Genomic DNA, 26,072 nt, shown 5'->3' on the forward strand with positions numbered 1-26,072 from the left:
ATAACCATTCTCATGCTTTACAAAGCCAGTATTGCTGGTCTTTTGACTTTATATAGCTAGAATTCCTCATATAATAGAAACAAATTTTTCTATCTCTAGCTGAAATTCTTTGACAGATGGAAAATTGTCAAAAATTTCTGTTCTGAATTTTTAGATAGTGAATTGACATTTCTTTGTAAATTTGGATGTTATTTGAGACAGAATATACCCAAAGTTTTCACGGGGCTGTGTCTTATGCTACATAACTCATTTAAAGCTGAAGATAAATTCTTGCAATTTTTCAAATTTTGAATCAATTGGTCTTTGATATCCTCAGAAACTTCTTGTATTCTATGAGCAAAATTACTTAAAGGATTGAAATTTTCAGTATTTGTAAATATCTTTTTAAGTCTCTTCCTCAAATTTCTGACTAAATCAACCTAACTAAAATAATTTCTTTTTATCATCTCTCCATCTGAGATTCTTTTTGTTTGTGTGTGAGAATTCATACTATTTTATAGCTGGCTAAATTTACAAACTCAAATCCTCTTAAAAAGTTGTTTAATATTTTGTTGGAAATTTAGTTCTCATCTCATATGACTAATTTCTTGGATTCTTTTTTGACTTAGAAGAGTACTTATCGAACTCATTAGATTGTTGCTGAAAAGTGACTAATATTAGGTATTGTCTTAAATATTGTCTAGTGTGGTATCTTTAACACATTGATATACAACAAATAGCTTTTCCATTTGCTATGCCTGCAGTAAATTGCAATTGCCTTTCATCATTGAATGTGTACTATGCCCTCTTCCACTCTCTTTTTACTGTACTAGTCGTCGTACTAGCTTCTGTATTGCACTGAATTCTGCCTCAGTAATATGCCTTCATTTAAAAATTAAATATTTTTCTGTGTTTTTGACCTAGAAAACAATTTAATTATAATTAAAGTAGTAAGTGTCTCAGTTTATGATTATGCTTTACATCGGTATTGCTAAAACTTGTGCTGTCTGCATAGGTGTACTTTAACTTGTGCTGTGTACGTAAAATACACAATTAAAGACATTGTGATGTTATTTCAGTGCATAGAAAACAGTTATCTGAACTGAATCTGTCTGTTGATACTGGCTACATTGGTGAAGTGTTTATCTGTAATGCTAGAAATAATGCACATTCCTGTACAAGTATTACAACAATAATGTCCTATGCTACACAGTTACAATGAATTGTAGTTCTACCAAAACAATAAAGTTGTGTTTAATGGAGAAATATTAACTGTGCTTTGTAGTTGTTTTTTAAATCTTGAAATGTAGTACTATCCATATTTCCAGTTCTCAGTAGCCTTAAATGGCTACCATATTGGACAGTACAGAGTTCGGATAAGCAATGCTAGCCACAGAGATCCCCAAAATCAAAGTAGCTTAACTCAATAAAAGTTTATTTTCATGGCAGCCTTCCAACATTTATTGCTTTCCAACATTTGTAGCTAGGCCATCTGGAACATACCACCTCCAAGGTCTCAGAAGCAGGGAAAGCAAGAACTGGAGCATTATATGATGTGAGGTGACTGGCTGTTGTTCACTATGAAATGTTCATTCTCTATTGATAATCACATACTATTTACATGTACTTTATTAGGTAGATCAAACTCATCACAACCACTATTTTTTAGATAATGAGGGCAACATACATTTTTACTAAATGGTTAAAAAGAAATTAAGTAATCATCCAAATGATTTCTAGGTTCTATGTGTCATTTTTTTCATGCTTTCACTATTGTTTTCCCCAAATTATCCCCTTTCAGCATTCCCATAAATGCAGCTGGCATGTTCTCAAATCCTTCAGTGACGTATTCCTGGTACTGGATTTTACCCTGTATCAAAACAACAACAAATATAATAGATTAATATCATATTCTAAATGATATACTCTTCTCATTGCAACAACAAATTTATCAGGTACATCGCAGGACACTTGGAACTGTAGCTGGAGATCCCTCTGCTCTGTGAACTTGCGTCACCTTGGGGCATGATCCACATACACAGTGTATGTGACAGATTACAAAGTACACATAGGCATTTCATAATAGGCACCAGATCACAGCCCAGCAATAGGAGAAACGTCACACGGAAGTGATTAAGCAATCTCTAAGCTACATGAAAAGTTTTACAATGTAATGATCTCGGAAGAGGTGAAAGTAGCTGGAGAAAGGCGGGCCCTTTAGGGTGTGATCTGCGCTCATCCTTCCCAGGACACAGCTTCACTGCTTCTCTCTGAACCCTGAGGAGGCAGAGCCTGTTCAGGAAATGTAAGTGCCATGGCACCTTGATGATCTGTCTTCTCTTCAAGCCAAGATTCTGTTAATGTGTGCTTAACATTCATTTAGTGAGGAAGGATTTTCACTCTCTTTCTCCTACAAGGCTACTGAGTGGGACTAATTCACTTTTTTAAGGGGTCTTATGTAGAGTCCTGAGTTACTGATACCATTTTTACCCTAATGTATTCCAGTGATGGTTTAGCACCCTTTATGGACTTAAGGAGGGACCATTTGCTTGAGGTCACTCAACTATTAAGTAGAAAAACTGGCAATTGCACCCTTGACTAGAAAGTCCAAGCTCATTCCTGCACTTGAAGAGGCAAAGAACCTGGAAAGAGTTGAAAGCTATAATCCGGTTTAAAGGTTAAAAGTAGAGGATGAATACTAATATTAAATGTTAATAATGTGGGAATTTAGGGCATAGGATATAGGTTATATGGGAACTCTGATTTTTCTGTAAATCTAAAATGATTCTAAAATAAAAAATATATTTGAAAAAGGGGAGAGATGAGAAAAAAAATTAGATGAGAATTTTGGCTAACTAGTTACTTAAAATTATAATTAGGTTCACCCTGTTAGAGGGACGCATTAGGGCCACCAGCACGGTGGTTTCTTGCTGTCAGCTGTGACTGAGGTAGCGCTAGATTCAATTTCACCAACAGGGATAAAGCGGCTACACACAGGGAACTTAAAAATAATTTCGCTCTTCCCAGCTTCCTGGAATGAGCCCAGCCCAGCACTACAAGTGTTAGCTGGGAAAAATGCCAACCTCCAATGGTTGCCAGAGAAGCAATTTATTTCTTTGAATTGGAATATTCATCTAATGCCTACATTGATGCAGACACTCTAGGTGCTAAGGATACGTCAGCAAACAAAATGCATGAACACTGCTGCCTGCATAGAGGTTATATTCTCATGGTGGGAGACGGGCAATAATTAAAGAAGTGAATTGTAATATATGTCACATTGAAAGATGATAATTGTATGGGAAAACGAAAAGGAGGCGCAAGAATGAAGGGGTTTACAGTTTAAAATAGGGTCCCTGTAAAAGTTCATTTGAAGGCAGTTTTTAGCAAAGACGTAAAAGGAGGTGCGAGAATTGAGCAGTTACAGGGGTAGAGAGGCAAGGGGAGGGATTGCATAGAGTGAGCAAAGTGAGTAAACACTAAGAAATGAAATTAGAGAGGTAATGGGGGCTAGATGGCTGACAGCCTTGTAAGTTTTATTCTAAGTGAAATGGGGACTTCTGCAGGGTTTTGAGCATAAGAATGACATGGCTTGATTTGTGCTTTAAAAGATCACTCTGGCTGCTGTGTTGGGAATTATCTGTAAGGGCACAAAGGTGGGACACCAGATGGAAGCTAACACAACATCCCAGGCAAGTGGTGGCCTGGACCAGGGCAGTAGCAGTGGAGGTGGGAGGAGTGGTCAGATTCTGTATGTATGGATTCTGGTGAGCCACCAGAATTTTGCAACAGGTTAGACATGGATCCGAATGAGAGAAAGAAAGGAACCAAAGATGATTTCAAGGTGTTTGGACTGAGCAACTGGAAAGGTAAAACTGCCGTAACTGAAATGGTGAGGTCTATCAAGGGGGCAGTTTTGGCAGGAAAGATCAAAACATATTTCGTTTTCAACATGTTAAGTCAAAGGTGTGTATCCCACATTCAAGTGCAGCTGTCAAGCAGTCTAGAGCTCGGGAGAGGGACAGGCAGGAGACAGACATTCAAGAGCTGTCAGCCTACCTACATGTAAAACCGTGAGCCTGGCCCTAGCCGGTTTGGCTCAGTGGAAAGAGCGTCGATTCTGGTCAAGGGCATATACCTTAGTTGCGGGCTCGATCCCTGGCTCTAGTCGGGGCATGTGTGAAGGCAAAGGCAACCAATCCTTGTGTCTCTCTCACATTGATGTTTCTCTCTCTGTCTCTTTCTCTCCCTTCCACTCTCTTAAAAATCAATAGAAAAATATCCTCAGGTGAGGATTAACAACAACAAAAACAAACAAACAAAAAAACAACCATGAGCCTGGATGAGCTAACTAAGGGGTGGACAGAGAAGAAAAGAGGCCCAGTGACCAGTGCAAAAGCCTGATGTGTGGATTTAAGAAAGAGAGGAACTGCAGACAACACTTCCGGGTATTTTGCTATAAAATAGGGAGCAGTGAGATGTATTTGAAGATGTATCTACAGCGTCAAAGGGGAATGGGATCTGGTGTACAATTGGAGCGAGTGGCTCTGGAGCCCCTTACCTCCGAGACCCATTTCATCAATTCGTTCAGAGCCTGCTTGTGGTCATCTCCTTGCCAGCGGCTGACGATGAACCCCTCCATGCGGAGCTGCTGATAGATAATGACCTCTGGGGGTGGACCTGTGAAGAGAAGGGCACATTTGGGCGACAGGGTCCAGGGAGGTGGCCGTGGTGAAAACAAGCACTGACTGTTCTCTTACTGCTCCCCCTTCCATTTCCTCCACTCTTTTCTGATCCACGGGGCTGCCCACCAATCAACTTTGTGGTAGGCAGAATAATGGCCCCCAGAGGTGTCCACATCCTAATTCCCAGAACCTGTGAAGATGTTACCTTACAGGGCAAAAGGGACTTTGCAGATAAGATTAAGTTAAGAACTTGAGGTGGGGAAATTGTTGTGTAGTATGTAGGTGGGCCCAGTATAATCACAAGGATCCTTGTAAGGGAAAGAGGGATGGAAACAAGTCAGGGTCCGGAAAAAAAAAATAGTGATGATGGAAGCAGAGATCAGAGAGAAAGATTTGATGATTTTAGGCTGTTGGCTTTGAAGATGGAGGAAGGGGCCAGGAGCCAAGAAATGCAGACAGCCTCTAGCGCTAGAAAAGGCAAAAAAACAGACTCTCTTCTGGGGCATTCAGAGGGAACCCAGCCCTGCTGACTCATTTTAGACTTCTGACCTCCAGAACTATAAGGGACAACACATTTGTGTTGTTTTAAGCCACCAAGTTTGTGGTCATTTGTTACAGCAGCAGCAGGAAACACACGTGGAGTCCTCACACAGGTCACAAAGCCAGGGAATGGTCATTCTGGACGTGCCAGAAGCAAGGCCCACCCAAAACTTCCCAAACAGTTCTATAGAATAGAAAGAGGTCTGAAGATGGACACATTTCTGCACCACTCAAGAATGAATACCTTCATATTCACAGTACTTAGCAGGTTCTTCTTGATGGCTTAATGCAGTCATTCTACGGCATAAAGCCATCTCCTTCTGTTCTGTGCTCAGAGGAGATGCAAAACAACTAGTGTCCACCCCTGGACTAAGAGCCAACAAAAGAGAAGAGATCGAGAGGCTCAACAGCTCCCATGCCTGCCTCTGTCCTCGCCATTTCAGGAAAGCAAGCGTTAGCCTGAACTGTGGGGTCTCACACTTTGGTGTGTATCAGAATCAGGTGCCGGGCTTGTCAAATTGCTGGGTCCCTCCCCCAACTTCCGATTGTGGCTATGGAACAGGCCCCAAGAATTTGTATTTCTAGTAAGTTCCCAGGAGACGGTGATGCTGCTGGTCCTGGGCTCACACTTTGAGAACCACCAGCCTAGAAAAAGCACAAGGCTACCCAGCAGCCTGTAAGAGAGTGCTGTTCTGTGTGAGAGAGCAAAGGTTGTATGATTGCCTGGTTCCTTTTCCCAAGGCTCTTACGTGACCAGACACTGAGGGGATGACACCTGAGTATAGTCTTACTAGTTCCAGGAAGTCAGGTGCAGTTAGAAGCGACAATCTATTTCAGCATCGTTGATCACTGCCATCACTCAACCCTAAAAGTTCCCACTTACTACTCGGAAGGAAGTAATATTAGCAGTCAGAAAAAAATAGGGCTTCATCCTGAACTAAAAGAAACTGATGCAAAAGGAGTGAGACACGAGGGTGACCTAAGAGAGTGATACACCCAAATTCTAGATTGGTGTCACAGAAAGGGTGTTTCTTCAGAACACCCCCACCAACCATAGTTCTTTTTGGGTTATGGATTAGAACCCTCATTTCCTCATTTGGAAGAGGATCAAATACCATTTCTGGGCTTGTCCACTCTGGTGGGAATGTGGGTTTCTTTATTGAGAACAAAAAATAAATGTGGCAGCAAATGTGGCATTAAAGTTGGGGGAAAATAGCACCTGGCTGGTTTGCTCAGTGGTTAGAGTGTCAGCTGTAGACCAAAGGGTCTTGGGTTTGATTCCGGGTAAAGGGCACGTACCTTGGTTGCAGGTTCCATTCCTGGCTCTGGTTGGGATGCGAGCAAGAGGCAACCAATCGATGTGTTTCTCTCACATCAATATTTCTCTCTCCCTCTCCTCTCTCTCCCTCTCCCCCTCTCTTCCTTCCACTCTCACTCTAAAAAAATCAATGGGAAAAAAATATCCTTGGGTGAGGATTAAAAAAAAAAGTTTAAAGTTGGGGAAAATAAATACTTGCCTCTGAGCTAGCCTAATAGTGAAATATGTTAGAATTTCTAAAAATCAGAAGCAGGGCAGAATCCTATCTGATTAAAATGGAATGGACAAGGCCAGCTGACATCTCAAAGACCTATCTGAGCAGCTGAACTTCCAAAGAGTAATTGCTAAAAAGAACTAGATCAAGTTACTCTATCCAAAATATTTGGCTATGCCTATCAAGGTGGGGAAACTTTTTTCTGCCAAGGGCCATTTGGATATTTATAACATCATTTGTGGGCCCTAAACAATTATCAGTTTAAAAATTAGTCTTCTATATTTGGGCAAACATTTAATTAACTCAGCCTTAATGCCTTGGCAGGGCCAGACCAAATGATTTCTCAAGCTGGACGTTCCCCACCCGAGTCCTAATTGGACAATCTGGACTATGGTCAAGAAGTACATGCTGCAGCTTTGCTGAATTGGCGGGCAGATGTCTCATGACTCTAGCTTAGCATCAATTAGAAAAATATAGGGGGGAAAAGGTCCCTGCCAATAAGACTGCCAAGTGAACCTGGAGTTTCCTTCTTGGAGAAGGTAGTGTCTTCGATTTTCCACAGCTCAAGAGGGAATATATAGGTTGCCTTCTACGGCCCCTTTCACTCTTGCCTCCCTGTCTCAGTGCAAGTTGTGTGTTGTTAACTAGCAGAGCTGTAAGGTCTCATTCCCATGAGTCAAGCCTATCATAGAATGTTTATGTATGGTTGCGTAGATCATGATGATAATCTAGAAGATTCTTTGTTGCTCTTTCTCCTTTTTTTTTTAAAAAAAATATCTTTATTGATTTCAGAGAGGAAGGGAGAGGGAGAGAGAGATAGAAACATCAATGATGAGAGAGAATCATTGATTGGCTGCCTCCTGCACACCCCCTACTGGGGATTGAGCCCGCAACCTGGGCATATGCCCTTGGCCGGAATTGAACCTGGGACCCTTCAGTACACAGGCTGATGCTCTATCCACTGAGCCAAACTGGCTCTGGCTGTTCTTTCTCCTTTTGTTTGTACCACAGTAAATCTGTAATCTCACCAATAACGTAATTGTTGTAGCAGAAAAGGACGCTGTATGAGTTGTTCAGAAAACCTGTCTTTGTTTCGAGTGTGTTGCTAATAGGATTTGAAGAGTCTCTGGTCCTCTCAGCCATTTATCTCCCCATCTGTAAAATGGAAGGCCTATACACCACCTCTCAGAGATGGGGATCTAATGAATACAGTTCTCTAATTGACACTATTTGTAGACCTCTATAGGTATGGAGGTGGGAGGGGCTCTCTCAGCATAAGTGAGGAAGTGGGGGATGGAAGGTATGGCAGGGCACAGGAGAAACAAAACGTGGACAATCAAGGAATGGAGGGAGGAGAATGCATGCTCCTTTGCCTTTTAGAGGAAATTGTCAGTTTGGTGAGGCCAGGATGGCCTGCTGCTCTAGGAAGCACTTCCCACAGCTGTCTGAAGGAAATGGCAACTTGTTTTCCCCTCCACCCACCGCAAGTCACCTACCAATACCCACACCTCCAGCAATATCCCAAAGATCCTGAAGAACACTGACATTTTACCAGCCAGACCAAGATGTTCTTTTTCTAAATCAAATCATGGCTGTCTTTTTACATTTTTTCCAGAAATAGGTAAAAACTAAAACTTTTAATAACATGTGTTTGGCCCGGCCGGCTGGCATGGTTCAATGACTGAGTGTCAATCTATGAACCAGGAGGTCACAGTCGATTCCTGGTCAGGACACATGCCCAGGTTGCCAGCTCCATCCCCAATAGAGGGTGTGCAGGAGGCAGCCAATCAATGATTCTCTCTCATCATTGATTTTTCTATCTCTTTTTCTTCCTTCCTCTCTGAAATCAATAAAAATATATTTAACAATAATAATAAATATTTGTTCTATTATGTTCAGATCCTGTTATTTCTCTATCTAAGCTGATAAATACTATTTCATCAAGAATACCACAAAGTCTTTTAAATATTTTGATAGTCACTAACATCTTATTAATATCTGATGCCATATATATGAATCTTCTCTTTGTCTAATCTTTCTACAGCTGTGTCCATGTGCAGAAGCTCATTACCTGGGGGAAGTGGGCGAGTAAGATTGTAGGTAGAGATGGCCCCACATATAGCAATTCTTCCAAATTTCTTCATTTGGGGGATAACAATGTTTGAAAATTCTCCACCTACCTAAACAGGACAAAAACAAAGAAAAAAAAATCACAACCTTAATCTAAACACTATAAGATTCAGGAAAATCATTCATTTGAAATCATCATTTTATATTACTTGTTTGACAGCAACAAAACTGATTGAATTAGCACAGTAGCGAAGAAAATTACATTTGGAAAAAGACTATAGGAACTGGGCATTTCCATTTTATTAAAGGAACATACATTATATAACTTATAAGCTGTATTTTTCTATATTGTGAGGTTCTCTGATCCGTTCAATAATCTCATTGCCCTACCTAAAAGTTTGGAAAAGTACTCAAATGCCATATAAAGAACAATGTTAGAAGACTCACATTTTTTCACTTTCAAAACTTACTACAGAGCTACATTAATCAACACAATGTGAGAAAAGAAATATAGATCAGTAGAACTAAATTGAAGTCCAAAAAACACACTCTTACATTTATGGTCCATTGATTGTGATAAGAGTGCCAAAACAACTCAAGAGGGACAAGGTAGTCTTTTCAGCAAATGGTGTAGAACAACTGGATATCCCCATGGGAGAGAACGAAATTGGACTCCTTCCTTATACCATACACAAAAATTAACTTAAAATGCATCCTAGACCTAAATGTAAGAGCTAAAACTATAAATCTCTTAGAAGAAAACAAAAAGTAAATCTTCATGATCTTGGGTAGGGTAAAGCATTGGACGTGACACCAAGGGACAAGAGAAAAAATAATGGAAAACTTTTGTGCTTTAAAGGACACCATCAAGAAAGTGAAAAACAACTTATAAAAAGAATAGGAGAAAATATTTGCAAACTATATACAGTGGATCCTCATTATTACTGGATTCCATAACTGTGAATTGGACTACTTGCTAAAATTTATTTATAACCTCCAATTCAATATTCACAGGGCTTTCCCTGGTCATTTGCAGACACGTGCAGAGCAGGGAAAGAGATGCAAAGTTACCAGCTAAGGTCAAGCAAGGCCATGGCTCTGCCTTCTTTTCTCAGCTCTCTTAGATCATCAGAGGGTGAAGACAGTAGGGGGCAGTGCAGTTTAGTTCAAGAAGCTCTGATCCTGAGCCATTTGATGGGGTATAAACTCCAACTTGGGAGGATTAGTGGGGCAGCCTCAGTTAAGTTACTTAACATTTCTCTGACTCTCCTATTCTCTTTTGTAAAATAAAGAAAATGGAAGCTATTGGAAGAGTTGTTTTTAGGATTTAAGATTATAATCTATGTAAAATACGTGCATATATGTACATACTTTTCCAGGAGCAATGAATGATTCAGTGTTTGTGTGACTTAATAGAACATAACTACCAGGAATACCAAGAACTGACTATATCCGATAAAGAGACTTGTATCCAGAATGTATGAAGAAGCCTTACGAATAGCCCAATTGGAAAATGGGCAAAGGATTTGAACAGACATTTCTCCAAAGAAGATATACAAATGGCCAATAAGCACATGAAAAGATGATCAATGTTAGCTATTAAAGAAATACAAATCAAAACCACAATGAAATTATCACTTCAGACCCACCAGGATAGCCATATTCAAAATGATGGATCATAAGTCTTGGTGAGGATGTTGGAACCCTCATATGATGCTAGCAAAAATGTAAAATAGTGCAGCCATTGTGCAAAATAGTTTGGCATGTTAAACATGAAGTTACCACATGACCCAGCAATTCCATTCGTAGGTGTATATCCAAGAGAAATTAAAACATATCCACACAAAAACTTGTACGTGAATGGTCATAGCGGCATTATATAACAGCCGAAAAGTATAAATAACAAATGTCCATCAACTGATGAATGGATAAATAAAATGTGATATATCAATACTATGGAATATTATTTGGCCATAAGAAGGAATGAATCACTGATACATGCTACAACATGGATGAACGTAGAAAACATGCTAAGTATAAGAAGCCAGTCACAGAAGACCATTTTTGGGGGAAAGTGGGAAGCAACTGTTAATAAGTACAGCATTTCTTTTGAGTGTGATGAAAATGTTCTAAAATTGATTGTGGTGACAGTTGTACAATTCTCTGAATATACTAAAAGCCATTAAATTCTACATTTTAAATGGGTGAATTATATCACAATAAAGCTATTTTTGTTTTGTTTGTTTGTTTAAAAAGGCATATGTGCTTTAGTCACAGATTTTAGATGGAAACTCCAGAAGTATATTCCCTGTATAGTTACTTTGTTAGTAAATCAGATTTTAAGTCTAATTTGTACTTACATTATCAAAATAACAATCATAACCGTCAGGGGAAGCTTTTTTCAATGTTTCTTCCAAAGACTTTATTGTCTTGTAGTTAAAGGCAACGTCATATCCAAGCTTTTTAAGGTAGGCAACCTTATCATCAGACCCTGCTGCTCCAACAACTTTGCAGCCCTAAGTAGGGAGGGGTGGGGGAAGGAAATCATTTATAAATTACAAGCACAGACCAACTCCACCCTCCTAGTCCAGTAAGGTCAGGTTCCCCAAGAAAACCTTCTGAGGTGCTGAGCCACACATATGAGAATACCACGATGGGCCAAAAGGCCCTATAAGTAAAATTAGTCCCTGAACCATCCTACAACCCAAGAATAACTTCAGCTTGCCTCTGACTGCCCAATAGATCCTTTCTATGTTTATGATGTTTGCAGTTCATTTCAACCTGCTGGCTTGACAACATATTCATTTGTCTCTCTTGTGGTTTTTTTGTTTAAATTAATGTTTTTTATTGATTTCAGAGAGAGGAAAGAAGAGGGAGATAGAAACATCAATGATCAGAGAGAATCATCAATTGGCTGCCTCCTGCATACTCCCCACTGGGAGCTAGCCTAAAACCCGGGCATGTGCCCTGGCTGGGAATTGAACTGTGACCTCCTGGTCATAGGTCGATGCCCAACCACTGAGCTATACCGGCCAGGCCCTCTCTTGTTTCTTTATTTTGGAACTTCTCTTCCCTTGCATGCTATCTCTTGGTGCAGTCATCCTTTAACTATTATTTTGGCTCAGTTCTAGGACTCTCATTTCATAGATAGCCCTCCTGGTAACTGTCCCCTCATTGTTAGATTTGGCCCAAAGCATTGGACTAAATGCTGCTTAATCTGCAAGACTGGATACTATATTGGCACATAGAAAGTAGCTCTTCCGAAGGCTCTCTTATATTCTGAATGGATCGTGAAGACCAGAAGATGAGCCACTGTGCACTTTCAGTTAGGGAAAGACGTTTGGGTTCATACATGGATCTGTACCAACAATGACTTCTATCTACATACTTTTCCCATTTTTTCATGATTCAAGAAAAAAATTCTTGCAAAAGCTCCATCCTCTGTCTTTTGTCCTTCTAGCCTTATAAACTCACAGGATGATCTCGACACTTATGACCTCAATGCTTCCTTCGTGCAGATGTTTCGCACCCTTTCTATCCACATGCAATCACCAGGTTTTATTCTTTTTCCCCCAAATATCCTAAAAGCTGGCTCTGATGTCTAATCTCTACCTTTGATGCATCACAATTTCCATCTGAATTCTTTTTGTTTAAATATATATTTTTAGTGATTTTTTTACAGAAAGGATGGGAGAGGGATAGAGATAGAGAGAGAAAACATCGATCAGCTGCCTCCTGCACACCCCCTACTAGGGATGTGCCTGCAACCAAGATACATGCCCTTGACCGGAATTGAACCTGGGACCTTTCAGTCCACCGGCCGACGCTCTATCCACTGAGCCAAACTGTTTTCAGCTCCATCTGAATTCTTGTAAGAGCCTCCTAATTGGACTTCCTGTTTCTAGTACTTTGTCCCTGGAAACTATGAACCAAGGCAATGTAACTTCTCTAAAATGCAGAACTAATTCTGTCTCTTCTTTCAGGATTAAGCTTTTTAGTATGGCAGTGTCCAGTGGGGTTTCTAAAAGAACAGGTTTAGGGATAAGTCCTATCAAACTTTTGAAATAAATATGCCTTACAGTTTAAAGAAAACATTTAACATTTGATTATTGGAAATATTACTAATTTGTTTTGTAAGTCTAGCATAACCCAAGCTGAATATTGATAAGTTCAGAACAGAAAAAAACCAAAAAACTCCAAACCAAACTCGTCTATAAATATAGATGCAAAAATTCTGTTTAAAATGCGATCAAATAAAATTCAAAGGTACAAATCCATAATTTCCATAGGTAAATAAAGCTTATTCCAGGAATGCTAGAATGATTCAATACTGGAAAACTAATGTAATTCATTAACTGCAAAGTAAACCTGATAAATGCTGAAATAACATTTGATAAAATTCAATATCTATTCATATTTCTTAACTTACTTGTAAATAAATTCTTCCTGTAACCTCTAAGGTAGCTTCATTTCTTATTTGTATCCGAAGCTCCCATTAACATTGGAGACCACCCTGAATCCTTGGCTATTGGTTACAGTCCTGTATTCATCTGTATTTTACTTAACTCTTTCCCTAGGAACTAGGTCCTGATTCTGCATCCCAGTCTCTGGCAAAGGATCAGCTAGGCCAAATCACCTTGGAACATTCCTCTATGTGACTCATCCTGACCATGTCTGAGCTGCCTGGTGCCCACCATCACATCAGATCTCTTGAACACAGACACCTGCCTAAATCAGAGCAATGTTTCCATGCCCTAGGTACCTCCTAGGAGTTGCCCCCACCGCTCTGGGCTGACGGCAGTACCCTTTGCAATGGGGCCATGTGGGCTTTCTTGATTGGCTAACCTCACATCCCTCCTTTACTGTTGGGGACAACCATAGGAGAGAAGGTAAGGCTGTAACAAGAAATGTTCAGCAACCGCTATGAAGGAAGCCTGGCTGGTGTGGCTCAGTTGGTTGAGCATCTTCCCTTGCACCAGGAGATTTCAGTTCGATTTCTGATCAGGGCACATGCCCAGGTTTCAGGTTCAATCCCCAGTAGTGGGCAGCCAATCAATGAGTCTCTTTCATCATTGATGTTCCCCCCACCCCCACCCCACCCCTCCTTCTCCCTGCCTCTCTGAAATCAATAAAAATGTATTTTTAAAAAAGTAATAATGTTCATTTTTTTCCCCATTCTCCCATTTCTTATTCATTCCCAATCTTCAACTTCTAAACAAGATCCACTAGACCAGTGGTCGGCAAACTCATTAGTCAACAGAGCCAAATATCAACAGTACAACGATGGAAATTTCTTTTGAGAGCCAAATTTTTTAAACTTAAACTTCTTCTAACGCCACTTCTTCAAAATAGACTCGCCCAGGCCGTGGTATTTTGTGGAAGAGCCACACTCAAGGGGCCAAAGAGCCGCATGTGGCTCGCGAGCCGCAGTTTGCCGACCACGGCACTAGACTAGTCTCCAAGACTAAGGAAGGTCTGCTACGTTCACGGCTGCACTCCCAGTGCACACTGTGGGTGCTGAGTATCTGCTCCTGGAGGAAGACACTTACCTTGATCTTAGCTATCTGCCCCACAACAGAGCCCACGGCTCCTGCTGCTGCATTAACCAAGACGGTGTCTCCACTTTTTGCACCACAGATGTCGAGCAGGCCGAAGTAGGCTGTTAGGCTGAGGAAAGAAAATTAAGGGTATGTGGATAAATTTGTTGCTTTCCCGTATAACTCATTCAGATATATCCCAAAGACCTTCTTAGACTGCCATGGGTCTAGGTAAAAGAAAACAATAGGAAATGAATATTACCATCCACTAATGGTCCACCTCCTCTTTCCTTACCCCTGACCCCAAACAGAAATAAAGATGATGAGAATAGGGTGGGAATGGAAAGTTGGCTGGAAGGGGACTACATCCTGTCTATCACCAGGTTAAGTCTTGGGGGTGAAAGAAGATCGGTCCCCCTTAAACTTTGGTGATCCAAGAAGAGAGAGCTTGTGCCTCATTCGCATCTAAGTCCTAGGGAGATGGAGAGCTTCATGGGGGGAAAGTCTCCATGTCATCCCGATGCCATAGCCACAGAGCAGATGTAAAGGTATGAGGTGTCTAGGCGTGACAGGGTCAGAGAGAAACACCTGGAGTTTCCCCATGGCTCCAAAGCAGTATGGGAGAACTTCTGAAATTTCCTCATCTCACTCCAAGTAGGATGTCAACGTTAGCTTGCAGGGAAAGAATACTAGGCTTGCGAAGATACAGCTCAGACAGTACTGACGGGGAGTAGGTGAAGAAACCACCACACCTCAGTGGATTGCTGGCTTGGAAGAAGACGTGGTTGAAGACACAATGGGAAAAGTTACACTTTGAGCATGAGGCTAGCCTCAGACTAAGAAAGATCAAGCTCAAGAAGTTGTTGTCCCCCTTCTACTGACACGGAACTTGCATTTGCCCTTGGAGCTTTGCATCAGCCCTAGGGAGAAGATAAAGGAAATGCGGAGCTTGAAACCTGAAATGATCTGAGAAATCACTGAATTTACTGAGGCTTTCTTTTACTACACCAGCCAAAATAAGGGCTTGACATAGAAATAAAGTGCAATAGTAGAAACATTTTGAGTTATGTTTTGCACCCCTGAGTCTGAGCCCACGAAATCCATACCCATTATGGTGACTGTTAAGCCACTTTCAAAATGTCAGACAAACTCATGTAAAGTTGTTTCTATATAAAACAGAAACTACAGCCCTAACTGGTTTGGCTCAGTGGATAGAGTGTCGGCCTGTGGACTGAAGGGTCCTAGGTTCGATTCCAGTCAAGGGCATTTACCTTGGTTTCGGGCACATCCCCAGTAGGGGGTGTGCAGGAGGCAGCTGATCAATGTTTCTCTCTCATAGATGTTTCTGACTCTCTATCCCTCTCCCTTCCTCTCTGCAAAAAATCAATAAAATATAAAAAAATAATAAAAATAAAATGTGATTTCTTAAAAAAAAAACCCACAAAAAAACAGAAACTACATATTGGCATAACTTAAGCTTCCTGGGCCTCTACTCTTTTTGGGGTCCATGAGGGTTGAGCACTGAAGGGAAGGCAGTGAAAGGCATAGGGAGCACTTTATCCAAGGACCCAAATATCTAACTAATAATCCCTTAATCCAGTGTTTTTCAAAAGAAAGAGGGAGGGCAAATGGGGGAAAATGAAGGAAGGAAGAGGAAGAAAGGCAGGAAGGAAGGGAGAAAGGTGGAAACGGAAGGAAGGAAGGAAGGAAGGAAGGAAGGAAGGAAGGAAGGAAGGAAGGAAGGAAGGAAGGAAGGAAGGAACAGGAAGAACTTCCTGAGGTCAAGAGACACCTGGGCATTTTAAATCTGTGCCAAGCAGAGAGACTGCACAACTACTAGCATAATCTGTGATTCATCTTCGTTATTTAATGTCCAGCTTCTCTTGCTCCTCAGGGAAAGGTGGGGAAGGATACAGATGCAGAAAACCAAGGTAGACTGAACTCCTTCGTTCATTTGGTAAGACGTCCAGACCCTGGCCCAGCATCTACCCACCCAACTGCCCCAGTGCCTGGACCATCCAACTCGCCTTCTTACTTTTAGAATTCTGAAATGGAGGCAGAGACGAGTGATGGGTGAAGCTAGGACCCTCCCAGGGACAGGGGGAGCTGCTGCCTTTGCGTTACCATTTGCCAGCTGCTTGAGAGGGATCGTGCCCACGTCGCGTCTCACTCCTGCTTCCTCTTTGTACCTGAGTGTCACTCACCTGATTCCCCATTTTTTCCCTTTAGTTTTAAGGCTAACTCGAGCCTAGCCCACTCTTCTATCCTTATTAACCCCACCATCTTCTCTAATCAGCCCTGAACCTATAATGTCTTATCTCTTCTTAATGACCAAGTTCTGGACAAACCATTTTGGCAATACGGAGTGTCAGGCCCTCAAACAAATGGCATACAGGCTCAAAACTCACCCTGGCATGCCGAGTGTTCCCAGCATCAAAGACAGAGGTAATGTGTTCGGCCACGCTGCAGGCTGCTTCTGCAGTTCGGTTCCGTCAGAAATGGAGTGTGATGTCCAGCCTGAAGGAGCCAATACTACAGTTCCTTTGGGAAAGGCTGCGTTTTTACTTTCCACAACTCTGAAAGACAAAGCACATCGGACCTGTGAAACCTCTTGCCTTCGAAGAGAATGGGGATGCTGTGTGGCTCGTGTATACAATGAGCACTGAGGTTGATATTCCACGAAGGAATACCCGGCCCACATCTCTCCAGCTTAATTCTTAGCCATTGGTCTCTCCTTCTTCTGGACAAACTATAGGGGCCATCAGACAGGGACTCTCTCAATTGGCCCAGCATCTGTCCCTGTCCTAACCCACTTCTCTTCTATCTAAGCAAGAGGTGTCCACCTCTGTCTCACGGTGCCCTGGACGCCACCTGCTTGTGTTCGTCAGGGGTCACCCTCCATTTCTGAGCCCTTCCTCTCTCCTGAATCTGTAACATTTTCTCCCTACTGTCCCTTGCCCTCAGCATAAAAGCATGCTCAACTCTATTTTACAATCCCATTTTCTCCCTCCCTCCTTCCTCTCTCTTCTTTGCTTCCCTTTCACTTGATAACCCAATGCAACACCCCCACTACGCCACTAAGGTCACAACAACCCCCTGAGAGCAAAATGCAGTGGACACTTCATTCATTATCTGATTTGACCTTTCTACTGTATTCAACACACTGTGCCACCTCCAACTCTTCCCCATTGGTTTCCAGGGGTTCGTCAGGCTTTTTACCTCTCTCTCTAAGCTGCTCCTTTTTTTATCTGATTTGTCGATTCCCTTTCTTCCATCGTCTCCCACTCTTACCATTCTTTATTGTCCCTCCCCAAGATCATAAAGTTATATAACATACATTTATTTTAGAAAATTCAAAACATATAAAATAAAAGTTATCAGTTCTAATCCTATGAAACAAAGGTAACTTGTAATATTTTGCTGTATTTTATGGCAATCGATATATTTTTCAATGTGCATATATTATGTGTCTTTACATAAGTGAAGTAATTTTATGTTTTGTAATCTAATTTTTCTCTTTCAACATCATACTAATCTATATAACTTATACTTTTTCTCATATTAGTAAGAATCCTTCAAAAACTATAATGAATTTAATTATTTCCCCATTATTAGACATTTAGACTATTTCCAGTATTTTTCCTGATGTAAATTACATTTCAATTTATATTCATAAATAAGAATTTGTTCTTTCCTTAGACAGTATTTCTCTAGATGGAATTACTAGAGTAAAGAGTATCAAAACATTAGCTGTTGCTGGATATTGCCAAATTCCTTTTGAGAAGGTTATGCCAACTTTTGCTTTTACACTTAATGTATGAGAGTATTATAACAACATTTCCATTACTGGGTATTATGTAAAAAAAAAAAAAAAAAGACTGGCAACTCAGTAAACACAAATACATGTTCATTCCTTTCATTGTTAGCAAGAAATGAGTAAGACCTACATGAAGAAAACTGTTAATAAGCCATAACACAAAAACGGATAAATGGAGAGATATAACTTGTACTTGGAGAGAAATATTGGAAATATAGCAGTTCTCGCTAAATAAATCTATAAAGTTATTGAAGTCCCAATAAAAATCCAAATAAAATTTTAATAAATGGTATAACTGGCTATCATTTGGACATAAAGCAAACACTTCAGTCCTTATTCCAAAATAAAAATAAAATAATTAAAAGATTTAAATGTGAAAAATTAAAGTATAACATACTAGAAGATAAATCTTTCAGCCATTTGGTGGGAAGAATGCCTTTCTCATCATGCAATAAAACCAAGAAGCCATAATTACAAATATTAATAATGGTATCTCATAAAATGTTTAAACTATGATTGGATATAGAAGAAAGATAAAGAAAAACAAAGACCCAACTACTTGCAAAAATAATATTCCTAACAGATGAGATGAAAAGACCTAAAGGGCAAAGCACATAAACAGATAATTCACAGAAGATCGATCATTAATTTACAAAAAGAATGTCAACATCACTAATAATGAAAGAAACGCAAATTAAACTGGGCATGAAGTATCAACATATTCTTCTCATATTGCCAAGATGGATGGTAAGCAATAGGCATATAGGTATGTAGGACAGGGTGATTAATATGATATTGGTAGGAGTGGATACTCATACAATCATTTAGAAGAGCAATTTATCATCATCTCTTCATGCCCTGGCCATTTTGGCTCAGTGGCTAGATCGTTGGCCTGTGTAATTGGGGGTCCCGGGTTCAATTCCAGTCAAGGGCACATGCCCGGGTTGTGGGCTCCATCCCCAGTTGGAGGGCGTGCAGGAGGCAGCCTTTCAGTGGTTCTCTCTCATCATTGATGTTTCTACCTCTCTCTCCCTCTTCCTTCCTCTCTGAAATCAATGAAATAAAATAAAAATATATTTTTTAAAAAATTAAAAATGCGCCGAAACCGGTTTGGCTCAGTGGATAGAGCGTCGGCCTGCAGACTCAATGGTCCCAGGTTCGATTCCGGTCAAGGGCATGTACCTTGGTTGCGGGCACATCCCCAGTAGGGGGTGTGCAAGAGGCAGCTGATCGATGTTTCTCTCTCATCGATGTTTCTAACTCTCTATGCCTCTCTCTCTTCCTCTCTGTAAAAAATCAATAAAATATAAAAAAAAAAATTAAAAATGCATACCTCCTTTGACCTAGAATTTATACTTCTGGAAATATAATATAAAACAATGTTCATCAAAGTGGGCAAAGAATACACAGACACACATATACATATTCCTTGCAGAACTATTTGTATTTGGGAATGGTTATCAGTAGTGGATTAGTTAAATGGCAGATAGCAATGGCATAAATTGCAGCCATTAAAAGATAGGCAGTATATTTATATCCTACCAACAAAGGACATCCATAACATATTGAGAAAGGCAATTTGCTGAAGGGCATTTAATCCCATTTTGAAAAATTACAGATATTAGTATGTGTACTGAAAAAATTTTGAAATAATATATTCACAACAGTCCTCTCTAAGGATGATGGGAGAACTGTCAGTTTCCAAGATACAATGTTTTGTTTTATTTTAATTTCTACATAATAATTATGAACTGGACAAATATATATTTTTTTAGTAATTAAAAGTAAGTATAGCAAAGTGAAGTTGAAATGATGACAATTTCACAGCCTTTCTTCCCTTCCCATTAGTCAGGAAAAGAACAGAATTCCCACGTTGCTTTGAAGATCAAACAATGAGTGAACTACACAAGCTGAAGAAACTGTGAGAGCAATGGACAGAGACAGGGCCCAGCAGAAGGTACAGGGGAGACATATTTTCCAAACACTGGGATAAAGGGAAATATCTACCTGGCCACTTGCTCCCCCATCATCGTATCACCCTCCTTCAATTTTTTGGCCGCCAATCTGGAAAAAAATAATTCATGCTTAGTACATAAGAGCATCTGGGAAAAACTGTCTTGAGTTTAAGACAAATGGAAAGCCATTGGGGAAGTGTGCGCAGAAACCTGGACTTGCAATTGGTGCCTAAAGGGGGATGGACAGACTTGTGGGACTGAACCTTTAATCTGTGGATCTAAGATAGTGTCAGAATCAAGTTGAATTGCAAGCACCCAGCTGATGTCTTAGCTTTGCATCTCTATCAATCAGCTAGGAAAAAAGTTATTTAAAGGAAAGATGACTATATGGATTACCTAGGCAAAAAATTACTGAGGAGCCCTAACCGGTTTGGCTCAGTGGATAGAGCGTCGGTCTGTGGACTGAAGGGTCCCAGGTTCGATTCCGGTCAAGGGCATGTACCTTGGTTGCGGGCACATACCCAGTAGGGGAGTGTGCAGGAGGCAGCTGATCGATGTTTTCTCTCTCATCGATGTTTCTAACTCTCTGTCCCTCTCCCTTCCTCTCTGTAAAAAATCAATAAAATATATTTTAAAATAAATAAATAAACTTTAAAAAAATTCCTGAGGAGTGTGTGACCTATGAAGGCTTTTATTATCTCCCCTCCCAGAGAATTTACTGAGTACTCAGTTTGAGTCAGCTGCAGATTATCCAAATTACAAGAATATAGGGAAATAGAAGGCAAGAAAATCCAGTTTTAGTCTCAGCATCTTCCTCTACTCAAATTATTTGCCAGTAGTGAAATGGACAAATTGGAGACTGGTTTCTTTTTTCTTTTAATTTTTTTTCTGGAAGCAACTCTGGTGAGCAATGAGAGGCAAACTGTGGACATTCAGATAGGAGGTAATTGTAAAATAAAGAGGCCAGGGTAATTCCTCACCAAGCTTCTCTGGCCTTTGCCTGCAAAAGATGAGCTCCCACAAATCCCATCACTCTTACTGTACTGGGAGAAAAGCGACTGTTTTGAATCAGTTGGATATTTTAAAAGATGAACAACTTTAACAAAGAGTCTAACACACAATATAAGAATTCTTAGGAGGGAAATAATACCTCATGTAAGGATCCACAGTGAGGAACAAAGCTTCCAGCAGGACCTCTACAAAAGAAAGCAACCCACAGGCAATTAGAACGAGAGGCCTGATGCCTTGGTGGTCTCTGACATCCTAAATAAACACAGATCGTCTTCCAGCTTCAGGGCTGCCCTGATGTTGTTGATCAGCATCATCACATTTGCATAGCACTCCAAGCTTTTCATGGGTTACCTCATATGATATTCTCAACAATTATTGTTTCAACACTTTATTTAACTTTAGGTTCAGTAACTTGCCCCAGGCCATATTTGTAACCACTATGTTGCAGTGCCCACATAGGGTTTCATTACCAGTTCCAGTTAGGATTAAAGAATATGCATGTTGTTAGCCTGACCCACATGTAGACATCCTATGGAATTTTGAAGCTGAGTCCTGGCTATCCCAATTTAAATGGGGTTATCCATGCTACTTGATTACATGCTCTTTTCACAAAGCTTACCCACCTGTAAACACCTCTTATAGACACTCCTTAGGGCAGTGATGGCGAACCTATGACACGCGTGTCAGCACTGACACGCGTAGCCATTTCTGATGACACGTGGCCGCTGAGGCGGCTGCATGCCGAACAGCGGCCACAGGCCGAGGATGAAACATTTGCGAAATAATGTTTTTTCCTCAAAGTGACACACTACCGAGTTATGCTCAGTTTTTTGGTGAAGTTTGACACACCAAGCTCAAAAGGTTGCCCATCACTGCCTTAGGGTCTGCTCTACAAAGCTAATTTCCAAACATGTTAAATCTCCCTTAGATTTACTGAGGTTTGACTTGACCATTGAGTTCCTCAAGTGGACAGGAGGCTCCTCAATGAAGGATGAGGGTTTTTAGGTTTTCACCTCCTTGTCTCTTCACAGGGATAGTCTGAGCTCTGCATACAAACTGTCTCTACCCCACTGTCATCTTAGGGTTCACCAGGCCAGAGAGGAAATCCTCCCATCGATCAAAGTCATGAAGAATAGCCCTAACCGGTTTGGCTCAGTGGATAGAGCGTCGGCCTGTGTACTGAAAGGTCCCAGGTTAGATTCCAGTCAAGGGCATGTACCTTGGTTGCGGGCACATCCCCAGTGGGAGGTGTGTAAGAAGCAGCTGATCGATGTTTCTCTCTCATCGATGTTTTTAACTCTCTATCCCTCTCACTTCCTCTCTGTAAAAAAATCAATAAAATGTATTTTTTTTTAAAAAGTCATGAAGAATAATGCACCCAAGCTCAAGTGTCAATTACCAAGAAAAAAGAGAGATCCAACATGACATCGAGGCTTCACACAGAGGACTCTGAAAAAGTCTCTGTGGCAGATTGAGAATGGCCGCAACTACCTCCCATCTCTGTGGGAGGGCCTCCCTGCCAATCCTCTCATCAAGAAGTCTATTCCTACCCTAGCCGGTTTGGCTCAGTGGATAGAGCATCAGCCTGCGGACTGAAGGGTCCCAGGTTCGATTCTGGTCAAGGGCACATGTCCGGGTTGTGGGCTTGATCTGCAGTAGGGGGTGTGCAGGAGGCAGCCAATCAATGATTCTCTCTCATCACTGATGTTTCTATCTCTCTCTCCCTCTCCCTTCCTCTCTGAAATCAATAAAAATATATATTTAAAAAAATAAAGTCTATTCCCTTTCCTTGACCTGGGCTTGGCTGTGACTTGCTTTGACACGTTTACTAGCAAACATGACATAAGTAGAGGTTTGAAAAGTACTTGCAGCCTGCCGATTCTTGCTGCTCTAGATTCAGGAGACCACCGTGGAAATAAAGAGCTCAAACTAGCTTGCTAGGAAGGCCACACAGAGGAGAACCGAGGCCACAGAATTGTGTGCTAATAAATGGCTGTTGTTTGAAGTTACTAAGTCTTGGGGGAGTTTGTTATGCAGCAAAGTTTGATTGATACAGTGACTTTCCATTCAAACCATATGATATGACTTACCTCCATTTTTTAAGGGTGGGAGTTCAACTGTCTTCAGCTCAAAGTTACTATTTGTAGGGCTGCCTTCAAAGTGCTTCTTCAAGGTCCAGCTCTTAGCACGAACCATCCTGAAACTCCTAGAACATAGTAGTCAAACGTCACAAAGGGATGGATTATTATAGCTTGCTCGCCAATGCACTGAGGCCAGACAGCAGGGTCTACCCATCATTTACTCCTCATCATTACCATTTAGCATTAATCACACTTATTTAGTATTCACTAAGTTTTTGTTGCTGTGCTAAGCACTTCATATTCATCATTTCATTTCATTTTCATAAATAGAAGATAAATTCCTTATAGAATGGGCATTGTTATTATTAACAGCATACAGTGTACAGAAGAGCAAGCTGAGGCTTCCTTGGAAACTTTCAAAGCCAGGAAAAATGTAATCCAGCACAGAAATTCTTCCCAGCTATCACTAGGGTACTGAACACCTACCTGGTGTGCAAATATTCTGTTTCTTGCCCCACATGAAACGAATCCTAAGAAATATTGTCAAACACAAAGAACAGACTAGAAGTTCATGCTCATCTTTCAAATGGATAGAGCAGCAATTTCCAACCTTTTTCATCTCCTGGCACACAAACTTAATTGCTCAAATTCGGTGGCACACCAAAAAAATGTATTTTTTGCTGATCTGACAAAAAATAGGTATAATTTTGATTCATTCACAGTGGATGGCGGTTGTCATTTTTTAACAAATTATTTCAGAGAGCAAGGGAGAGGGAGAGAGAGATAGAAACGTCAATGATGAGAGGGAATCATCAATCGGCTGCTTCCTGCACACCCCCCCACTGGGCATGCACTTTGACCCGGAATCCAACCGTGACCTCCTGGTTTATAGGTCCAAGCTCAACCACTGGACCACACTGGCCTGGCTGTGGTCATTTTTAAATTTGACAGTCTAAGGGGAAAAAAGGTCAATGCCTCTGACTAAATAGTCAGGTATTGCATTTGTTGAAAAATTCCTGCGGCACACCAGTTGAAAATCTCAGAGATGGAGCAAGGCATTCTAAGAGTCTCAGGAACCCTGGAACATCACCGGGGGGCGCTGCTGCTCCGCCCCATTGTCAGGCGCGAGTTTTCCTGGGCAAACCAAACGGGAAATCAAGGATTTGCTGGGGTTTAACTTTGCTCCCACACCACACCGAGAGGTCACGCACACTGCTCTGAATTGCCCTGCACCGCGTGGGAACCGCGCCTTCCCCATCAGTGAATCGGCCGCTGGCGGTTTCCTGCGGCCCCAGCACCCGCCAGGGACACTTGTGGCCTGGAGGGGAAACACTGCAAGAGGAGCGGCCGGACCCGTCCCGTCCCGTCCGCAGCCCTACGGTGCCTTCCGGTTTCTTTTCCCCCCCGACGACGGCAGCAGCTGAGAACTGTGAATTCGCCGCCGTCCGGGAGCCCCTTGGAGAGGGCCTGACCGCAGAGGCGCGGAGCAGTCCAGCGAGCATCCCGCCGGCCCGAGCAAGGGGGGCCGGCTGAGTGCCTGGCACACCCGCCCCGGGCTCCCAGCTCCTCGCCCCGCTCCTGCCCGTGCCCAGGAGCGGAACTCCGACCCCCGCCTTTCCTCTCCTTCCACACGCGTCCCGGTTTCGCAGCCCCGGGGCAGGCAGCTAGGCGGCGCCGCCGGGAGGCTCTCCAGCCCGCGCGCTCCCCTGCAACACCCCTTCCTTTCCGACCGCTCCCGGAGCGGGCCGGGCGCCGAGGCGTCGGAACGTCGGGCATCGCTGCCTCCGGGCGCAAGGCGGGAGGTTATTCAGCCAAAGGAGCGGGAGAGCCGCGCGCAAACCCTCCGCCCAGGGCGTCTAGAAACTCAGCAGGAGGAAAACGGAGGGAAAAGCGTGGCCGGGGAGGGGGTCTTTACTTACTAGAGTCCGCACGTTCCTCTACCCGGAGACAGCAGCTGTCACTGCGCAACGGAGCGCTCCCGCCTCTGCTTATGTAGCATTCCAAGGCGGGCGGGGCTTCCCCAGGGCGGGGTGTGTGTGTGTGTGTGTGTGTGTGTGTGTGTGTGTGTGTGTGTGTGTGTGTCACAATGATGCAGCAGAAAGTGGGAAGAGCCGTGGCAGGTCCGGGTCTGGACCAGTGCTGGTGTGTGTGTGTGTGTGTGTGTGTGTGTGTGTGTGTGTGTGTGTGTGTGTCACAATGATGCAGCAGAAAGTGGGAAGAGCCGTGGCAGGTCCGGGTCTGGACCAGTGCTGGCCTGGTCCCCAGGCTCCTCCTCACCCCTGCAGCTTGTACAGCATCCACGCTCCCCCCCCCCCCCCCCACCCCCGCCATGGGTGCCCGCATACAGGTGCCCTGCCCGCCAGGCCCAGTTGGCCTGATGAACTCTTACTTACCTTGGATGAGCCAAGTCAAGGGTCACCTCCTCTGTGTGTCCTTTTTGGACGCTTTCAGGTGACAGTGAGCAATCCTGCCACTGAGGGCCCCACCCCATCCAGCCCTTGACAGGACCTCTCTCAGACCCCAGATGAGTTCTAAGGGGGGTGGGGAGGGGGCGCAAAGTGAAGCCTCCGATCTTTCTGTTTTTTGATAGTGAACATTAAATATCTGTTTAAAGGATAAAATGTGTTAATAAATATAAAATGCTCAGTCTAGTACAGGCCAGGGGTGGCCCTCAATGAACGCTAGCTCCTTAGTAACAATCTTTTGACCTCCCCACCGACCCCAAGCCAGTGCCAGGGAAGCCACACCATGGCGGTGTTGCTGAGACTAAGAGTTTAGGTCTGACATTCACATTGGTGCCCTTACACCCACCTGTATCATTTAGGAGATTTTTTTTCTCGCAAGTTACACAACACTCATACTGGG

At 42.2% G+C, this 26,072-nt stretch overlaps 1 protein-coding gene across 3 annotated transcripts; it reads right to left on the reverse strand.

The window, feature by feature from the left end:
* Positions 1–1,393: 1,393 nt before the first annotated feature.
* On the reverse strand, positions 1,394–25,188 carry PTGR1 (prostaglandin reductase 1). 3 transcript variants are annotated; one of them, XM_008141804.3, is made up of 10 exons: positions 25,127–25,188; positions 23,217–23,332; positions 21,266–21,311; positions 20,168–20,224; positions 16,752–16,919; positions 14,356–14,473; positions 11,167–11,322; positions 8,808–8,916; positions 4,541–4,659; positions 1,394–1,849 (listed from the first exon to the last, which is right to left on the reverse strand). In XM_008141804.3, the coding sequence occupies exons 2-10, from the start codon at positions 23,320–23,322 to the stop codon at positions 1,739–1,741; spliced, it is 990 nt and encodes a 329-aa protein (XP_008140026.2). In that variant the 5' UTR covers positions 23,323–23,332; positions 25,127–25,188; the 3' UTR covers positions 1,394–1,738. The 3 variants fall into 3 exon arrangements, with proteins under 3 accessions (XP_008140026.2, XP_028001641.2, XP_054582962.1); XM_028145840.2 differs by lacking the exon at positions 25,127–25,188 and adding an exon at positions 23,694–23,726; XM_054726987.1 differs by lacking the exons at positions 21,266–21,311; positions 25,127–25,188 and having other exon boundaries at positions 23,217–23,284.
* Positions 25,189–26,072: the final 884 nt, after the last annotated feature.

Source organism: Eptesicus fuscus, chromosome 15 (assembly GCF_027574615.1).
Source record: "Eptesicus fuscus isolate TK198812 chromosome 15, DD_ASM_mEF_20220401, whole genome shotgun sequence".
In the NCBI taxonomy this organism is placed as follows: Eukaryota; Metazoa; Chordata; class Mammalia; order Chiroptera; family Vespertilionidae; genus Eptesicus; species Eptesicus fuscus.

What these genes read in the sequence shown, in the direction of transcription:
- PTGR1 (XM_008141804.3), bottom strand. Translation starts at nt 23,322, where the DNA reads ATGGTTCGTGCTAAGAGCTGGACCTTGAAGAAGCACTTTGAAGGCAGC. An exon ending in ATGATTGTTATTTTGATAAT is followed by an intron (nt 8,917 to 11,166) that starts GTAAGTACAAAT and finishes TGTCCTGTTTAG; the next exon opens with GTAGGTGGAGAATTTTCAAA. An exon ending in TACTCGCCCACTTCCCCCAG is followed by an intron (nt 4,660 to 8,807) that starts GTAATGAGCTTC and finishes TTCTCTTCACAG; the next exon opens with GTCCACCCCCAGAGGTCATT.